This window comes from Pyxicephalus adspersus, chromosome 8, assembly GCF_032062135.1.
Source record: "Pyxicephalus adspersus chromosome 8, UCB_Pads_2.0, whole genome shotgun sequence".
NCBI lineage: Eukaryota > Metazoa > Chordata > Amphibia > Anura > Pyxicephalidae > Pyxicephalus > Pyxicephalus adspersus.
In genome coordinates this window covers 56,342,185-56,362,418 of record NC_092865.1, presented here as the reverse complement: position 1 = coordinate 56,362,418, position 20,234 = coordinate 56,342,185, and the positions used below count along the sequence as shown (strand labels likewise).

The window sequence follows — 20,234 nt, the reverse complement described above, 5'->3', positions numbered from 1 at the left end:
GCATTCATAATAGATTGTAGAGGAGATAATATTTAGCACTCAAGAATACTATTAACATTTTTGTATACCTGTCTCCCAAACCACACTAATGGTCAGTATGCTTTTTGACTGGCTATTCTGGCTGATCTTAATGAAGATACTTAAAGCATAGGTGCTCATAATAAAACATTAGTACAATGGAGCTGATTTGATTTTGAAGAAATATAGGTTGTTTATAAAGCAATGGGGAAAAATCCTCCTGCTGGAGCTCAGAAAATGAGATGAAGCTCTGCACAACCTTATGCAAGAAAAAATCCAGGTTTTTAGTTTTCCTTTCCTTGTCTTTTTATTGGCATATTTTATTTGCATATAAGTGAATTATTACTACATTCATTAATCTATGTGAATATTTCCTTACAGGATGATCATTCACCTTAGGTGAACAGCCTAACTTCCTTTAAAAAATCAGCCCCATTGATTTATGAATCTGGCAGATTTGTTAAAATGCCAGCTTGTTTCAAATCAAACATTGAGTAATTTGTCAGATTATTTCTAAATGATCCTCTGATTGACTTATTATTAACTTGCATTTATATAGTGCCGACATATTACACAGCTCTTTACAAAACCTATAGATTTGTCACTAGCTGTCCCTCAAAGGGGCTCACAATCTAATGTCATCAATCTAAAGTGGAACTAAAGTATTTAAAAAAAAATCTTTGGCATCGGGCAGGGATTGTGGAAAAGGACAGGCAATGTCTTTCTGCAATAAGTATTTTTATCTGCCTGATTGCCATCCCAGCTGTCAAAATTAGCTGAGCTGCACCTGCACAGGAGTCCCTCTGGCCAATCAAGGTGACCAAAGATTAGAATTTGTAAGAGAAGGAAGACTATGGCAACACGTGCAATGGAATGGGGACAGGTGTTTATCCTCGGGGTTTAGTTCTGCTTTAAGCTTTTGAAGAATGCAAAATTAAAAGTACTTCAAACTTAGGCTTTAATTTCAAAAAGAAGTTCATGGTATCTTCAAAGCCCAATGAGTTTTTATTTTAGCTGCGTTCAGTTTTGGTGTGTCACCATGTCATACCATGTTATGCCACCATGTTAATGCATTAAACTAAGGTGTCAAAATGAAAATACCTTTTTATTTCAGCTCTACTTTTTTTATCAGACCTAATGGTTCAGATTTAAAAATGCCTTCAATTTATTCTCCCTACTAACTCCAATGCATTTTGCCAAAATGGTGAAAGTTTGCTGAATTTTAGTAAAATGAAAACTCTCATTTAGCTCATTTTTCCAGGGGTGTTTAATGTTTCCTAATCACAAAAAGAATTGAAGTAATGATGATGTAGGACTAGGGTGGGGAAGGGATTGTAAAACGGGTCCTTGGTATTTTAGATTTAATTTGCTGTTAAAACCATTCCATTTTCTAACATTGTACAAAAATAACACCATAAAAAAAATGACACCAAAGAAACAAATGTGAAACTACCTACCAAAACATTTAATGTATTCCTGATACCATACATTCTGTTCCATGTAGTATTTATAAATACATTACAAGAATTACCCATGCTGTGATGTCCTCCAGTAAAAATATGTCGTTTTCCAGCAGATATGTTATAATAAATGTACAATAGTAATTACATTTTTTAATTATTAATTAAGGTTGAACCATTAAACTGTAGAATGGACTGAAATTGTTTCTGTATATGACTGTCCTGAATATTAGTTCACTTAAGCGTAATGATTACACGGCAGAATATTTAATTTTAGTACAGGAAGTATATATTTATTTGATTTTCTTTTTCTGTTTTATAAATTTCATTATGTATATTTCTGTTGGAGGTTTACATTTTTTGTTTTGTTTTTAAGTTTCAGGGTCACTCATGACCACCTTCATGCAAGGCACGATGGCATCTGAGAGGCCCTGAAACCTAGTAGGTATAGTTATTGTTGTCACACTAAAGAATTAGTCCATTCATTGCTAGTTGTTGTCTAATTTTATATTCCGACCAGAAAAGAGCAAGTAGTTAGTTTGCATGAGGCAACCTAATTCTGTAACTGGGATCCATTAAATTCTGCTGTAGCCCACTCATTCATCAGACCATTGGAATTTACTTTTTAGATGTCTTTTTTGTGTGTCTTTCTTCCTTCCTTCTTTTCTTTCATCCTATCTCCTTGCTTTTTTCATTTATTCCTATTGGGGGTCACAGGTTAATGAAGACATTTAACCCTTAGGGTTTCTTGTAGTAATCGCACAATTTAGCAGACTAATTGTAAAGTAGTAGCAAACTAAAAAAATAATATGTAAAGTGAATATCCAAACAGAACTTTGTTTGTTTTGTATAGAGGGGGAGAAGATTGCAAAGAGTTTTCTGCTGTTTGTGGCTATAATGGGGAAATGCACTTTAGGTGATCATGGCTGACATCCACTAAGTGGGTAATGATGCACTTTCATTAGGATGGTCAAGGTGTACTTCCACTAAGGGGTTCATGCTGTACATCCACTAGGGGGGTCATGCCGTACATCCACTAGGGGGTCATGCTGTACATCTACTAAAGGGGTCATGCTGTATATCCACTAATGAGTTCGTGGTTTACTTTTACTAAGGGGGTCATCTAGGAAGAGGTTATAGTGCACTTCCACTATGTGTGCCATGATGCATTTTCACTAGGAAGACCATGGTGCACATCCAATAAATGGGTCATGGTGTACTTACACTATGGGGTTCATGGTGCTTATCCACAAAAAGGTTATTGTGCATTTCTACTAAAGGGGTCATATGCACTTTCATTAAGGGGTTCATGGTGTACTTCCACTAAGGGGGTCATGCTGCACATCTACTTAAAGGGTCCTGTGCGCATCCATTAGGAGATTCATGGTTTACTTCCACTAAGAGGGTCATGGTGAACATCCAGGAAGAGGTCATGGTGTACTTCTATTAGGAATCTTGGTGCTTATTCATACAGAGGTTATGGTGAATTTTAGTGTGCACTTCTCCTAAGGGAGTCATAGTGCACATCCACTAGGGGATCATGGTGTAATTCCACTAAGGAGTTCTTGGTCATTGTCCATGAAACGGTCATGGTGGACTTCCACTAATGGGCCATAGTGCACTTTTACTAAGGAGATCCCTAAACAACCTTTTTTTGCCTAGGTTTACATTATAATAAAGTTCATCTGCTCATAAGCCAGAATGTCAAATTATGTTATTTCTTAAATACCAACTTTGTGCCTGCTGTTAAAAATCTAAAAAATTTTTGCTGTCAAGAAGTTTTGTGACTCTTGTGATTTTCTGCAAATTCTAGTATTGTCAGACAATCATATGGTCTTTGTACAGTAAAATAAAGCTATACCACTGTCTGGCTGCAAGCAGGAATCAGCTGTCAGGTTTGAAATGTATTGTAGCAGTGCCCATACATAATTAATACTGTGTACTGTGTACATGATTTGGATGTACTCTGGGAGACAACAGTGACAAGGTAAACAAGCGCCCGAGTGCTACGTGGAAGAACTGCCGGTATTTGTAAGACTTTGTCAGTGGAATCTGAACAAGCGGCCCTAAAGCTATGACATTAATTGACTGTACTTCTGCTGTCAATGTACTCATTCCACGCCACAAGGCAAGATGAAAATTTTACTTATATCACAGTTAAAGGTATTTAAGATGAACCAGTGAGGGTGAAAACATGGGATATTCTATTAGGTGTGTGTCCAGCAATAAAAAAACAAAATGTGCAATGTATTAACAAATCTCTATGTGCTATCTCTTTTGAACCATTTCAAGTAGGGAAAAATGCTTGTTGATCCCACCTTAGAGTTTGGAGATAGGGCATCCAGCAAAGGAAAACTTGGGTAGGGCCAACACCACCGCTTGGGTTTTCATTTGAGCAAAGGCAATGTTGGCAGCTCACTAAATGTAGTTGTTAGTTTTCCATATGTGCACCATTTATTAAGGAGACAAAACGTGGGAAAATGGGCATATGTTGCAGAGATAGTCAGATGTGACCCTGACCTTAGTGATGTTACAACCAATAAGGTTTTTGGAATTGAAGATGCATTGAGACTGAAATCAAGCCACTCATTCTTTATTTAAACACAAATTAGCATGATCCATCAACTCAGGGCGTGATGCTGCAGGTAAAAATCCATGAAGTTGAAATGATTCTGTGTATAAAACTGTGACTGGTGTTACATTAATTCAGAATCAGTTGACAAAGAATCCTCATCACTTGCTGTGCTTCACAATGTGCAGCTTGTCAATCACAGTAGCACACTCCTTATAAGTTGTATCAGTCAATAACGACTCATTGGACTAACAGACTGGAGGTAATGGCACCTACTAAGAGTTCACATCACAAGCATTTTTTTAAAGAAAAACTTTTATTTAGATAACAATAAACAGGAGAACACTCTAGAGATTTTCTAGAAAAGGTTAAGGTGTGTATGTTCATTTATTTGTAAATCAGTGACTTCCAAATCCACTTTATTAAGGTTTTCTTTTTTTTACTTTACTTTAGAATGAAATATGGTGTATTGATATTTTGTATTTTACAATTCAGCCAGCAGGTGGTGCTCCTTTTCACCTAATTTCCCTGTATTTCTTAGCTCCTTTGTTTAACAAGCTCAATAGCTTAAGCTGAAATATACTCACTTTACTAAATGAATCAGAAAAGCTATCTTTCTCCACTTATTACTGCTCCATCTGAGTCTTAAGATAGAGAGAGAAAGTGTGTAGAATAGAAAAACAAAACCATCAGGTTTGAAATGTTTAAACTTAAAAGAAGAGCAAAGCAAAAAAGGTGGCTTTGCTTCACCAGCAGCAAACTATTTTACCACTTTCCAGTTCAGCAGTTGGGTATGATGAAATACCTGGCACCTCCAGGTATGTGTAAGCGTGTGACTCCTATTCTCCCATGTGAAGGTACAGATGCCTCATGCCTCAGCACTGTTAAGTTAGTAACAAAGAAGTTTATAAAAGCTCACAACACCCAGCTTCAGTAACTGCCAGGAACAAAGGCATAAATAGCCATGTGCAAGCTCTCCTAGGGCTCACACAGAGCTTTTTTTATGCCATTGTTTACAGCAGTCAGGAAGTTGGGTAAGCTAAATTCCTTTCTTACTGTGTCATTATTGGGCAAAAAAATGGGCTCTCTCAAACCTAAAAAGGTAAAATGACCAAAACCCTATATAATTAGCTTATGTAAACTGCAATTCCAAAGAGATTCCGTAATGAATAAGTCTATGTCATTGCTATGCATTGTGTAGATTTTGCATAGGAACCCAAAAGGACAAGGAAAGTCCAAAAAAGGATGTACAATTTTTTATAGGTGATCAGGGTAATGTGAGAACTTCCTTCCACCAGGAATTCTTTACAAGGATCCGACCAGAAACCGAAAGTCTAGAACATTGAATGGTTGTGACAAAGGATTTGGTCCAAGAGCTAGTAACGGGCAATGCACATTATACTGTTGTAGCCAAGTTGGTGTAAAACTTCTATCAAGCCACTGAAAATAATTCTGATCATTCCTATGAATTCTATCTGTGAATGCTTTTTTCTATCAACAAAGCATCTAATTCACCTTTATTCCTTCCTAAACTGTTAGTCTTTTCCATCTCCTATATCATAGAAATCCTTTGTTTGACCCTTTTCTATACTCCAGACAAAATACAGATCTCCTTTTGTTACATGGCAATGGTGGATACCTTATACTTATCTTCTTGCTAGTCCATGGTCCATATGTCTGCAGGAGTACCAAGGAAACTTTGATACTTCTAGGTACTGGGGAATATGTAACCTTCTTCAATGCCTCCAGACGCGCCCTGGTAGCCTGCACATCCCAATAGTAATTAATAGTAACAACTACTTAGAAACTTGATATTTTTATTACTATCCAAGAATATATTATTAATTTGAATAAAATTTGGTACTAGGTGGTCAAACACCCCTATATGTATAGATGAGTTTTAGGTTGTATCGGTACTGTGATTTATGCCTATATATTTATACTTTATGTAAAAGTGATGAAATATCCCAAATTAACATAAATTTACTTTTGTTTTTCAGATTCATCCAAGATCCTAATCTTTTTGGCGGTCACCATATGGACCTGAAGAGGCCATATAAAAACTTTATTCAATTAAAACGCATATTAAGGATTTACAAGCCAAATGGATATTTTAATTGCACTTTTGACTTTATATAGACAAGCTCTTCAAGGTTTCACTATGTGAAATACACTTCACCTTGGAGAGCAAAAATAAAACAAAATTAAACAGAAGCTACACTTTGACTTTTCCAGCAACGGAGCTGGAAAGGTTCAGCCGTTTTGTCTTGAAACATGGAAATTTGACCGACTGGATTACAGTTTTATATAATCTACAATGTGTAAATATATACATATATATGGGAAATCAAGTAAAGGAAATGAAAACTTCTATTTCCTTCATCTTTCTTGGACCAATATCATATTTATATCGCTAATGAAAACTGCCTGGAAAAGGGTCATATTTTCCATCAAGCCCTGAGTACTAGAGAATCTTCGGTATATATGGAATCAAAATCTTCCTTCGATTGTTGATGAACTATACGGTGAAATGCATTATTTTTTCTAATGTGTTCAAGAAGCTTTTTATCCACATGTGATTATAGCATGCCGGCTTTGATTATGTAACATTTTTCTTAAAAAAAGTTGGCTCCGCCTCTTCATTTAAGTATTTTTTACAAAAAGGTCAGTAGAAACGGATTACTATTTCAAACAGGACCCAACGTATTTCACAGTGGAAGGCATGGGTTGACATTATATTTGTATTATTACTGGTGTAAATAGAGAGCCAACAGGATTTGTATAACCGGTGCTGTCTGCAGTCAACCCTATTGGATTCTGATGTTTTGCACTTGCTTATTCCTCCAGATGTAGATGTCTCAATACATATTATTTTGCTTCATTTTTTTAATGCTTGGTAATAGACAGAATTGGTGTAATAAATATTTAGGAAGCTTTATTTTATTTATGGGTAATATTTAATTTTGCATATTTTTCTTCAATTCCTGGACATTCAGCATTAAAGTGTATAACATTATGACCTTTGCATTTTGTCTTTTTTTAATACTTAAACTGTGGAGGTGGTGGCCAAAAAGACAAGCAGATGCAATAGGATAAGTCATCGGTACTATGGTATCTATGGCATTAATTACTTACCATGCTTTGTTCTGCTATGGAGGCAACCATCTTATTAGAGACTGGGGTTTCCTTCCTCAGGTCAGAGCCTCCAGCAAGGACAACAAGGTTTTACTATATCAAGAAATTAATGTTCAACCCTATTCAGAAAATAAAGCTAATGATTTGTTCAACACCTAAATAACTAAGGATAAAAGGTTTTTAGGAATCCTATTAAGGATGGGTTCAGTAAAGTGGATTTTTTTGGTGGAAAAGAAAAAAAATGTATTCAATATAGCATACTGTATTCAACATTTTGCTTCTTTAAAGGATAGGGAGATACGTAACCAGCAATGTTCACAAGGCATTTGTAGAAATTTGCTTATAGATGTGGGGGTTTTCCAATGAATTTTGTAAACTGAAAGACTTATACAAAAGAGAAGAGAGACTCCATTATTAGTTGCCAGATATTGTAGTGCAGGGGAAAATCTTTTTTAACAGTGGTGAAGTTCAGGAGTTGCTGTGAAAGATGAGCACTTCCAACAGCCTTATTTCTCATTCAGTAGTTAATGATAACAACCATCTTGGTAGAGACAGGGCTTTCCTTCCTCATGTCAGAACCTCCAGCAAGGAGAACAATGAACAGCATGGTGGTGACATTACCATCTCTCACTCTAAATGTCTTGAGGTCCCTCACACTGCAGATACACTACTACAATGCTACAGACTCATGAGTGTTTAGCCACACTTATATTCCAGAGAGTGTTCTAAAATTTTTTGGAAAACTTTGATTTTAGGGTACTGCCTAAACTCCATCAAGACTAATACTCATTTATTTTTAATCCAAATTCACTTTAGATGTATCATTTCATTGCATTTGTTTTTTCTCAACCATTTTACACCTGAGGAAACTTGGAGATAATTTTCAGGTCATAGGGAACCCACTAATTAAATTATGGAGGATCCATTGAATCAAAGTTTTTTTTTCAAAAAAGAGCTATGATGCTACTATGAGTTTACCATAACATGAGAATTCAATCAACCAATGCTTACGGAGTTCCTAGCAACTCTTGGAGAAACCTTAGTGTCCTGTGGAACCTTTGGCTGATCTAGAGGCTGATCTATTATTTACAGAATACTCCAATAGGATACTGCAATAGAAAAGCAGCACACATTTCTTATTTAACACATCTGTCTATCTGAATCTTGACCCAGCGCACAGTTTTAGACACCATTGTAAACTACATTTGTCCTAGGGGACAACAGCAACTTTTCTTTAATTACATCACCCAATGCATAGATTGGCCCTGATATTTCTGACATTGCTTATGGTTCAGAGGCATATTCTTGCACATATCCACTCATAACTTTTAACTAGGCACCAGCATCCCAGCCATATTCAAACCCAACTAACCTATGACCATGTAAAGACAAGACACTCTAATAAAGCAGAACTACAGTCTGGCATAGCATAAATACTTTTTATTGCCCCTATATTTATCCTACCTTCCAGTGTTATCCGTGTAAATCTGTGTATCCTGTTTCATGGTACAGTTAGTAATAGAGGAATCCATTTGGCAGGTTAGATTATATTCTGTAGGTGCATAACAAATTCATTGTCCTTACTGTCCTTTAATCTGTAATCAGAATCTTCCTGCTTTGTTTACTCAGCATTTAAAAGCTTATCTCCTGCTTTTCTACATCAAAATAAAATTCTGCTCACAATCGGTAGCTGATTGCAGCACATTTCTAGTGGACATGGATTCTGTGGGAAAGTAAAATTAAATCTGTTTAGGTATTTCATGTACTTGTTTGTAAAAAAGGATTCTGTTCCTAATTCCTAAGTTAATGTTGTGGCAAATTTGTTGGAGCCAAAAGGAGATTTTGACCTTTAATAGTGTGAGATAATGAAATTATTGTGCATTCATGTATTATTTTTAACTTGTTAACTTTGCTTTATGGTCTCCAAATATTTCTGTGTTATGAATGATTGTGTGTTTGCTGTGTGTAAAATAACCGAACAGGTTATGAATCGTGAGGAATACTAAAAAAATCCCTTCACCGAACCAGTGCATAGCACAACACATTTTTCCGAAAACAAGAAAATGTATTATTCCATCATATATCCTGAAATAAGGGGACTGTTCTTTAATTTAGGATAGTGGGTGGAGCCATTCTAATGATTCATGCTTGGCTAGTGGAACATCCAGAACCGCTGGGTTAGAAAACAAATATAACATTCCTTTTGTACATTTATTTAAATGGAAACAAAAGAACAGAGGGTAAGGAAAGAAGAGGAAAGGAAAATATGGACAAAAGGAGGACCAGGAAAGAAAGTAGAAAGAACTATAAATTGAACAAGGAAAATTCTCCAAACTTATGTTGGTAAGTATAAAGTATTACCTGTGGAACTGAACTTTGCAAAATCAAAAACTTTAATGTGTAGCTGTGCATTTATTCACAAAGCCCCAACCACTTGTATCTTTTAGTTTCCTTTTAAAGCAGACCTAAAATAAAACTTTAAAGCAGACCTAAAATAAAAGAGTAGAAAACCCTTTTATATAATGTAAAGATTACCTTATTTTTTAGGGGGAGAGTAAAGCCCTTAACCTTTCTGTCTTGATCGCCGATCGCCAAAGCAGATTACATTGTAATCTGTTTTTAAAACATTTATCACAATGATAAAATTGTAAAGAATAAATTCAAATAATAAATAATGAATCCGAAAGTTTATTCTATTATTGTACCCTTGTTTAGACAAATTAAAAAAAAAATAATATTTTTTTATTTTTTTAATAAGGTTTATTTTATTTATAATTTATTTTTTATTATTTAATAAATTATAATTTATGATTTGTGTTTCAAACTTAAATTATTGTTAAATTATTGTATCAAACTTAAAAAATTGTGTTTCAAACTAAGAATTACAGGCCTAAAAAAATAAACAACAAATTTCCACGCAAAACAATGTACCGCTTTTGAATACAGACAAAATTAGACCGCCAGGAGGGTTAAACAGAAAGAAAATTGAAAACAATATATTTCAAATCCTGCTCAATCAACTGCACATATATAAATACATATAATTTATGTATTGCTCATTTAGGAGTAATGTATTGCTCTGATATCTCACTTTACTTCACTTTAAGTGACTTAAGTGACACAAGGGAACAATGAAGCAGATTCTAAATGCGCTACAAACACTTTAATATTTAGTTCCACCTTGTTCCCTGTTTTATATTGGTGTTGTTATAAATGACTTTTTCATGAATTTAAATGAATTTGGTCAGTTTACTAATAGTATCTTAGCTTAGGCATGGTTTCCACCAATCTTTAATTCATGTGCAAACTGAAAAAAAAACATTTACTAAATAAAAATTCACTTTACTAAGTTACTAAAAAAGAAAGATACCCAACATATACCCAACTGATATAAAAAGTATAAACATTTAAATACCAAACCTGCCTGAATTTGACTTCTATACAACAGAACTTGGGTTAGGAGTGACTGGGGACAACTGCATCAGTTTCCCGCTGTTCTGCTCAGATAAGTTGTGTTCAGACCCCCATCATGAATTGCCGCTCCCATGCAACTCCCAGTGCCTGGCACCTTGACGACTGCCCACCCATCAGCACTGTTGCATTGGTTCATATAGAACCAGCTTTTACACATTGGATAGTGGATGCCAGCGGGCAGTACTGAACTACACACTGGCACCCCTATTCATTCTTTATATTCTGTACCAGGTAAGACATTACATTGCCATCCCACCTGAGGAAGAAGTTGCTGTGTAAACTGCTGGTTGTGCTATTTGACAAGGTTGAGTGGGTTCCTAGGACATAAATCCAAATCTTTCCCAAGTGAATTTGCTCATGTATTTTATCTGTGTATTTCCTTAGGTTTAAGAAGTTTACCTTTACCACATGGCATGCAAAACTGGTTTAACTAAGTTTCTGTTCCTTTCCTCTCCCAGGCCTCTCCATGTTTAAGACATTTGTGGGCAATCCATGGATGTTTTCTCTATATCCATGGAGAAATATTAATAAATAACTTGCTTCCATTACACACACCGGTAGTTCCTTCATCAGATATATTGATTGATGTTTACTAAATGAAAACACACATCCAACACTTTATTGCTTGCTGTTCACATAATTACAGAATGATTAAGCAGGGTTTATGGCAGATGAAATTTGATGTTTTAATTCCGGGAATTGAAACTGCACATCGCTATAAGTACATTTATTTTTGTAACTGATGATAAAGCTAGCAAAGGTTATGCTGAGATTTGTCAATTTATTTAGAACTGGCAAAAGTGAGCCTATTTCAAAACTGGTGAGGCGGAGTGGTTTGTGCATGGGAATAGGGGATTACGGGTACATTCCCAAAGGAAAGAATAGGTGTGAGGCATTGAGGGTTAGGAGATGGGCTTCCTGCAGACATAGGGCAACAGCAGAGGGAGCATGGAGTGAGAGTAGGGGGGTATCATGCATAGGTATGGTGGGAGAGGGGGTACAGAGGTAGAGGGGTGACGAGAGATGGGCCTGCAGACAGGTGAATAGTGAAGGCACATTAGTAAGAAGGGCAAAGGTGCAATGGGAACTGGGGGATGGTAGGGGCAGGATTGGGGGGGAGTAAAGATGCAACGTAGGTGGGGGGTTGGTTGTGCAGGCATGGATCAAGAGCAGTAGTCAGAATATGGTTCAGGAACAGTGATAATACAAGTAGGTACAGGCATGTTGAAAATCAGGTAGAGGTGCGGGTATGTCTTGAGAGTGGAGGAATAAGGTCGATTACCTTCATCAGATAGTGTTGGATGTAGGGTGGTGGTGGTGAGAGCACTAGGGCAGTGTGCAGGTACAATTGTGGGAGCATTAGTTGAGAGATTGCTGGGGCTAAAATCTGTTGGGGGGCATCCAGACATGGTATGGGGTTGTGTGCAGGCATGGTGGTTAGAAAGAGACCCCCAACATACATATTCCTGAGTATAATGGGAGGCATGCACAGGTGCAGCTGTGAGGGCGAGGTACCCGTGCAATGGGGTAGAAAGAGTGCAGCTGGGGAGGATTATGGTGAGGATTATGGTTCAGGCAGGACATTTGCTAAGGAAAGTGGAGGTGAAGGTGTGGTTGGTGGTGTGAGAATGGGGGGCGCAAAGATTGAGGTTAATAACAGAAAAAGGGTGCAGACATGAATGGTTAGGAGAGAAAAAGGTGCAGGAACCGAAAGTGTTAAAAGAAGGGGGTGCAATGACAGAAAATGCAAAAAACAGGGAGGGGAGGGTGCAGGTGCAATAGGTGGTAAAATATAGGACAGTGCAGGCCCAATGGGTGCTCAGAAAAGGAGTGGTGCAGGCATGGAAGGTGCTGAGAGATGGTGATGTAGACATGGTGCGTGTGCTGAGAGAAAGAGAATATAGGTACTGTAAGTAGTAGGAAAAGGGGTCCTCCAGACACTTAGTGGTGAGAGAAAGGGCCTAAAGGAATGATTGGTAGTGGTACAAAACTATGTACAAGTGTGGTGAATGCTAAGAAATGTTTTCATCTTACCAACATTTCAACAAAATTAATCAGTGGTAACAGTGAAGGAAAAATCAAAGCTGTTCTTTATGGTCTTTAGGGGTGCATTGGTCATTTAACAGCAATAGAAGTTCTTTTCAACTATGATTGGCATTACCTTATTCAATTTTAACAGAAAAAAAGAAAACAAAAAAATACATGCATACAAAGAAGCCTTAGGCATATATTTAGCCAACTTTAATTGCAGGTAAATTTATTGGGTAATTTAAAACCCCTGCACCAGGAAGCTGTACCTGCAGAGAATGTTTAGCGGTTGTGCCTTTTTTTACAAAAATAACTCTTGATGAAAAATTGCAAAAACCCTATTTAAAGAAAAGATTTTATAATGCAAATTTTGTTTAAGTATAAAAACCTTCCAAACTTTGGATTGGAGGATGATTCTGTTCATGTATGCCCTGCTGCCCCAGGCATTGACCCACTCCAGGTATATATACTCCATTGCATATTATCACCAAAAGCAACAGCTTGCAATTTATGTTTCGTTTCTTCTTATAGATATTAAACCAGAACTAAATACCCCATAAATCTGTATTTATGAATTTTATTAGAAATCATAAAAATGATAAACTGGTTTCAGCTGGCTGCAAATTAATATGCATTACAAATAGAGATCCACGTTAACAATATGACAGTTTAGGAAAACGTCTGGATTTCCAATGCAGATTATTACCGTTCCTGCCTCTTCACTTTGTCAAATACCAGGATATTTTTTATGATGTATGCTGTGGTTTCATGGGGAAAGCGCTCTCAAGAGAGATGATGATCAAACAGCATTCTTTAATATAAAGATCTCGAATCTGTGAACCCGGTGATGGCATCTGGCAACAAAACATAAGAATTACGTTGGCACAACAAACTTAACATGAAGCATCTTTTAAACTGTCAATTTATAATTTAACAGCGTCACCGTTAACAACATGATGGTACTTTATAACTTTCCACTTGAACCGTACAAGGGAAACCATTGATATTCTGTATTATTCCTCTGCATCCTTAATATGTAGAAACATTTTTGTTATTATGTGTGCTGATGAGGATTAATAAGCTAGTATATGTGTTACGCAGAACTAAAGTTCACCTGGGGTAACATTTACTTACAAGAGTGCCCTCTTCCAGCGAAATGGGGTCAATGGGAGCAAACACAGCATATAGCATATAGCAGGGGAGCAGGAAATTGACCCTCCTAGAAATCTCAGATCCTTAGTCAATCATTGGGGTAAGTTTCGGGAGAGGTGAGTCCGCCATGCCTTCCTTGAACCAGGCACTTTATTATAAAGTTTGGTGAAGGAGTCATTATAAAGGTCATACTTTTCATAATTCTCCTAAAACCTCATCAATTAGGTAATATGGAGGAACATTTTTTTCTAAACACCGTTTAAGTAAATAACATAACTGGAACATTTTGAATAGGATTTGATAACTTCATTTAGCCGGGCTTCGTACATTTTCTGTTGCTTAATTAAATGAAAGGCTTTTAGGTTCCCATCACATGAATTATGTCCACCTGGTAATAAAATAAATGAATAACATTCTACGTGTTGTAATAAAGGAATGTTAACAGCTTTGGAGATAAATCACTTGTACTATCCTCATTATTGCTCTCATACCCAACACTTATATTTCACATTGACATATAAGATTTATTTATGTAGTTTTTGCCATTTTTTTTCTCTCTTTGTGCATGAGCGGTAGGTTTTGTAAATGATGCTCTGGTAGATGTATTTATAAAGAATTGAAAGTCAAAAGGCTCTGAGCAACAGTTGAATGCCTTTTAAAGATGACCACACAATTCCCTTTACATTTGCCATAAAATTAGTTTTTTTTCCATATAAAATAATTTGTTCTGTTTAAAGTGATCTCATTCATTGATACAAGCAAAGCAATAAATTATTATGGCTTTGATGTATCTTATAAGGAGGCAGACTTGTCCCAAAGCTGAAATAAACTATGAAATGAACACAGCCTGCCTACCCAGAGCTTTGTTTTTTTATATGTTTCCTTCACTGTAAAAACCTGCTGTTTACAGAGCTCAAAATCTCAACAATAAATTCATACATACGAGAGAATGAGTAAAATGAAGGAATCAGATGTAGCTAGCCGAGTAATGTAAAGATTTATTAAAGCTCTCCACAGGTAGAGAGGATACATGACCAGGGTAGCTCAGACCATCTATCCCAGGTTTGAATTACCACATAACAATTATCCACAAAATTCCACCTCTAAACTCCAGCACATAACCAACCAACCAGGCTAAAGGTCTCAGAAGGTAAAATACACCCCAACAGGAAGTTAAACCTTTAAGCAATTCCCCAACAGGCCCCTAGCCGTTCAGCACAGCCTCAAGGGACACGACCATACTTTACCACCAAACTAACCAAACCTAGGAACCAACATACCTCAACAATTAGGGATGGTGGGCAGGGAAACTTTCTTTTTGTAAAAGAGGGCCTCCAACTCCTGTTCAACCCCTTTTAAGCCCCTCTATACCAAATCTCCTCCTACCTCCCTCTCCACGCTAGCCCAACTTCCCTCCTCCAGCTATCCATATAACTTAACCCCTACCAAACCTTCTCTAGGCCTCCCACCCTGCCATGCAGGCCTTGCGCTTAATGCTTACGGCTAAAAGCCTCTCTCTTTCAAGCTGGGTGATACAGCAAACCTGGAAGCTTTAATATATCAGGCCCTAAGTCTATGTACTAAGGTTGGATAAATATTGCCGAAAAAGAGTGGTCTGACTCTTCTCTGGCTTGAATCTGACCTGTACATGACTGACCATGTTCATAGCCAAGTACAAGGCATACCTAGAAGTAGTTAGTCAAATTAAATGAAACTTCTTCTGAAATATGAAGATGTTTCCACCCATCAGACAAGTGTCGTCCTTAGTTGTTTGAAACTTACCCTAGCATATATGACCACATGGGCTACTAAATCACCATAATCTAATCACTATAATGTCATTATTAAAAGAAATGCTGATCACCCAGGACATGACTAGAGGCGTGAAATATGTTAAAACACCTTGTTTTAATTTAAATAATTCAAGCACTGTCTCACTGAGCTGGGTAGTCTTGGACAGGTGTTAATTGTTCAAGTTACAGGGCGGGAGGTGTAAATTGTTGTCAAATCACTGGGAAAAGAAGTGAAATAATGTTATTACTTGTAAGTGACTGGCAAGTCAAAGGCTTTCTCCCTTCTTGACATGACTCAGCTCCACAGCCAGGGAAGAACATTTTCCTGCATGAACATGAGATGACAATTCATTTAATACCAGGATGAAAGCCAGAAGTGGTGCACTTATGCAGTTCCTTCACTGGCCAACGGTTTTGTTGACAGACGACCATGCTGTATATTGCTTTGCTTTTGCTTTGAATATGGTTTACCAGGCTTGGCCCTAAACATGCACACAGTGTTTACTAGATGCATTCAGCAATTAATTCCCCTTGTTGACTTAAGTTGCTTTATAAAAGAATAGTAAAATATAATCTTTGGAAAACCCCATTTTTTTAGTAAAAATGTATTTACAACATTTGCAAAACTACATTTTTACTTAATGTTTTGGACAACTCCAGTGGGTTTAGCAGGAAACAATTCAATGTTAAAGGTTAGTATTTCTTTAAACCTTATGCAATGTCTACACTTCATATATGCACCTCACTGTGAAATGCCATTGTCTGCAGGTTTTAACAGTGATGGAGGATGCTGGAATGAACATCGAAATGTGACATTTCGGATCTGCTGCCGTTCTGCAAGCAAGCGAGAAAACTAATGCACATCAAATGACCCATGAATTGATTCGGTAGCACTGATCCTGTTGGGGTGACAATGTTAATTATGTGAAAATTCTTGGAGAAACGTAGCTAAATTTGACTTTGGCTCAAGTTTTTAGACGTTACAGACCTGTAAAAATGAACTGTATTCTACAAACAGAATTTGGGGATTGTAGAGTTGTATTTGTAAGAAAAAAAATGCCATGCACAATTATAATGAAACTGTTTTTTTAAAACTGGAACTTCAACCCCTTCTTGGGCTAAAATCCAAGCTGATGACCACCGTCTGAGGGTGCTGCTCAGCTAATTCTTTGGTAATGGAGTGAAAGCCTAATGACCCCAATGTCCTAAGATGCATCTGACCTAGCCAACCTTTGCTCAAGAAGTGTGTTGAACTATTGACTTGTAGAGTTGTCCATGGGTCTATGCCCTTCCCAGTTTCAGGTAATTTGTTATACATGCCCTATCCCCATGATGTTCTGATCTTTTCTTTACAACTCCTCTAACTTTGTACCAGACTAGCTTCATCTTACCTTAAAAAATGCCTTCATCCCTCTGGGAATAAAAGAATGCTGTTTACAACTGGTAGCCCCATCTTGCCTGTGACATCAATGGCCCCAGCAGCCACTAAGTATATCAACTGACAGTGAAATCTGGCACATGTGCTGTCCACTCCCAGATGAATACCTGTTCATGGCATCCAAATGTTTTGTTGATACATTATTATTAGTCATCAGAGAATACAGGCATAGGACTGAATGAAAATATAGCAAAACACATGCATGGAAAGTAAAAAGAAGGAGAATGTAAGGATGCACACATGAAAGATACTTTGTACTTTTGATTAAAATCTACAAAGAAAAAAGAACAATGCAATGGGTAATAATATTACTGGAAATGTCAAAATACTAGTTGCTGTAGGAGAGACAATTGAAAGTGTAACGACCAAGAAAAATCAGGACTGATTAGTGTGCTTGTTGACATTTTTAGAGGTGGTTTAAGGATATTCTAATGCTTACCAAAATTTGCCGGAGGTTGGGGTGGTGACCAATCTGTACTTTTGCCAGTTAAACAAGGTGTTATCAACTATGTACCAAACAATTTGCCCGGAGTTTGACTGCGATTTTAGACTCAACCTTATCTCAGTTTTATCCAATTAGAGTGGGTAAAAAAAATAAAATAACACTTTCTTTTACAGATGGAAAGCCATCGATCCATCCTTAATTCTAGTTGATTTGGTCCCATGTAGTTCCATCTTCCTTCTTCATCTCAGCTTCTTCTGGGTTTTTATCCCTACGTCACCTGAACTCGCACTGTGCAGGCATGAGATCGTGTACTGCAAAAAAAAAGTGTTGATCTCATGCATGTGCAAGATTGGATGACGTATATGCATCATGATTGGCACTTTTTTTTATGATAGAGGAAAGCCCCTTTAGTGCATGCCTGAGATTGGACATTTATTTACATTGTGGGAAAGCCACCTATGACGCATGCCTGATCTCGGGACTCCTGAGATACATCATGTTTCCCAGGAGGCTGTGGGCTTCCTATTCAATCTTTACTGCCACGGCAGTAAAGACAGAAGAGACTGCGTCTCCCTTGCAAATATTAACCTCCGTGGCCGTCTAATTATGCCAGTATTTTTATGCGGTACATTGTTTGCATGGAAATCTATTTTATATTGTAGGCCTATAATTCCTAGGCATATGAATAAGTATAATAATTACTTTGTATTGGATTCAATACAGTTATTTTGTATTGAATCCAAAACAAAATAATTAGAATTTCCCACCGCGCTCCCTCACGCACTGACGCATGCACCAACATCATCGGGAACAGCCAGGGAAAGTCAATGCATTCCCTGGGGGAAGATCGGAGGAAGAGGACGCGGCCAGAGGATGGGCACTGACGGGCAGGACGCCGATGGGACCAAGTAAGTGTTTTTTTTTTATGTTTTTAGCTACCTAGAGTGTGGTGTGGGGGTACCGCTTTCAGCATGTTTTTTTTTACCCCAAGCCAAAAAAAAAATTTTCCCTCATATGAAAGGTTTGTCCACCCTTTTATATAAAGTAAAAAATGTGATGATAAGTCAGCTTTATTTGCAGCTGTTCTTTAAATATTCATTGGCAAATCTGGGGTGTCACTGGAGTAGCTATACCTGCCTATTTATCAAAGCCAAACCTTTGGTTGTACAACAAAACTACATACTACATGTCATGAGGATTCATCTGCAAATGCAGAATGAATTGATGATCATTACTAATTAACATCTTCATACTCTGAGGCTTGTTTAGGAACTTTTTTTTAACTCGATATAAAAATATTATTTTCCCTCGCCTTATTGTGCAATAATAATAAATGGAACTATATTTTCAATGCCGTTGCTTTATCCCGGAGCAACAGAGCATTACATTAATTGACTTGTCTTATTAATTCAATAAGCTGCTTGGAAGATGAAATGCTAGGCCAAACTCGCCTGTTTTTAGCACTTTTTGGTTGTTAGAGAAAAGGCTTCAAGGCTCAAACTGTTCAGATGTTTTGCACACTTCACTGAATAATTTAATGCTCTGCTGAATGTGGAATTACTACAAACTGCTACTTTTTTTCAAGGAGTTATCATTTAATTTTAACTGTATACTATGACAAGGAAAGGTTTTAACACTTTCTGCAGAAAAAATTGCATCTTTAGATTTGAGGGGAATATGGTGGACATAGAACAGTTTATTAACATTTTAGGCAAAGTTTAGTTAGGTTGGCATGAGTTTGAGATGAGAAAGTGGTTATCCAGGTGTGAAAGTTTAAAGCTGATCTCCAACATTTCCCTCTCTCTTTAGGAGAACCCTCATCTGTCATGAAAAGGAACCTGCTTCAGCCAGTATCCTCAGCCCACCCCATTTTTTGTATGGTAGACTACAAGTCTTTGTCAACCGGGTTTTGCTGTCCATGGTATTCCTTTCAGCTATCAACTTTCCATTTTTTTCAGGCATCCAGTCTTAGCATCCTATGTCAGTGTTTCAGGAATTCTCTCTCCTCCGGCTTGAAACTCTTATCCCTAATAATGGGAATCTGTATTCCAGTTGTTCACAAAAACCTGCAAAGAGAAATGAATCTGGAGGCACTCATGGGTCTAATCCCTTTACTAGCAATACATACAAGGTACAAAACAATAGTATTTTATTTTAGTATAAAAGTTAGCAGTGCTACCTGTTGAACCCATGACCCTGGACATATGAGATTTCACACTGAATCATAACACCAGAGGGGATTACTGTGCAAATTTTGCACGAGCAAGCTATGCCTTGACGAGCAATATTGGCCACCAAAGAAGGGCCATGCCACTTCGTAGTGAATAACTAGGTACTGAAGCAAATTTGATGCAAGGGTTAGTAATTGGACAATAGGCTCAGATTTCTTTTTTTAAATCTTAAGAGGGATTGGTGGTATTGCTATTATTATTACACAGTATTTATATAGCGCCATCATAGTATGCAGCGCTGTACAATGTCTATAGTGATATCACTAGCTGTCCCTCAAATGGGCTCACAATCTAATTTCCCTACCTATACCTCTACCAAGAGCTAGCAAAATTTCACATGCCTACATGTGCTTGGACCAAATCCATTGATGGGTTGCCTTAATGCACTTCATATTAATGAGTGAAACCATACCATACTTCAATACACATGCAGTAACACCACAACCCATCAGAAAGGTTTCTACAGACCCTTAGGAAAATGATTTGTT

The 20,234-nt window shown here is 37.1% G+C and overlaps 1 protein-coding gene across 2 annotated transcripts in view; it reads left to right on the top strand.

The window, feature by feature from the left end:
* TAFA1 (TAFA chemokine like family member 1) overlaps window positions 1–7,066 on the top strand; it is a 228,065-nt gene extending 220,999 nt beyond the window's left edge. The window contains exons 6-7 of one of the 2 annotated variants that reach the window (XM_072420789.1): window positions 1,855–1,919; window positions 6,051–7,066. In XM_072420789.1, coding sequence (XP_072276890.1) covers window positions 1,855–1,872 — 18 coding nt within the window. In that variant the 3' untranslated portion in view covers window positions 1,873–1,919; window positions 6,051–7,066. The remainder of the gene's footprint in view (window positions 1–1,854; window positions 1,920–6,050) is intronic. The other variant, XM_072420788.1, reaches the window with a different exon arrangement.
* The last annotated feature ends 13,168 nt before the right edge of the window (window positions 7,067–20,234 follow it).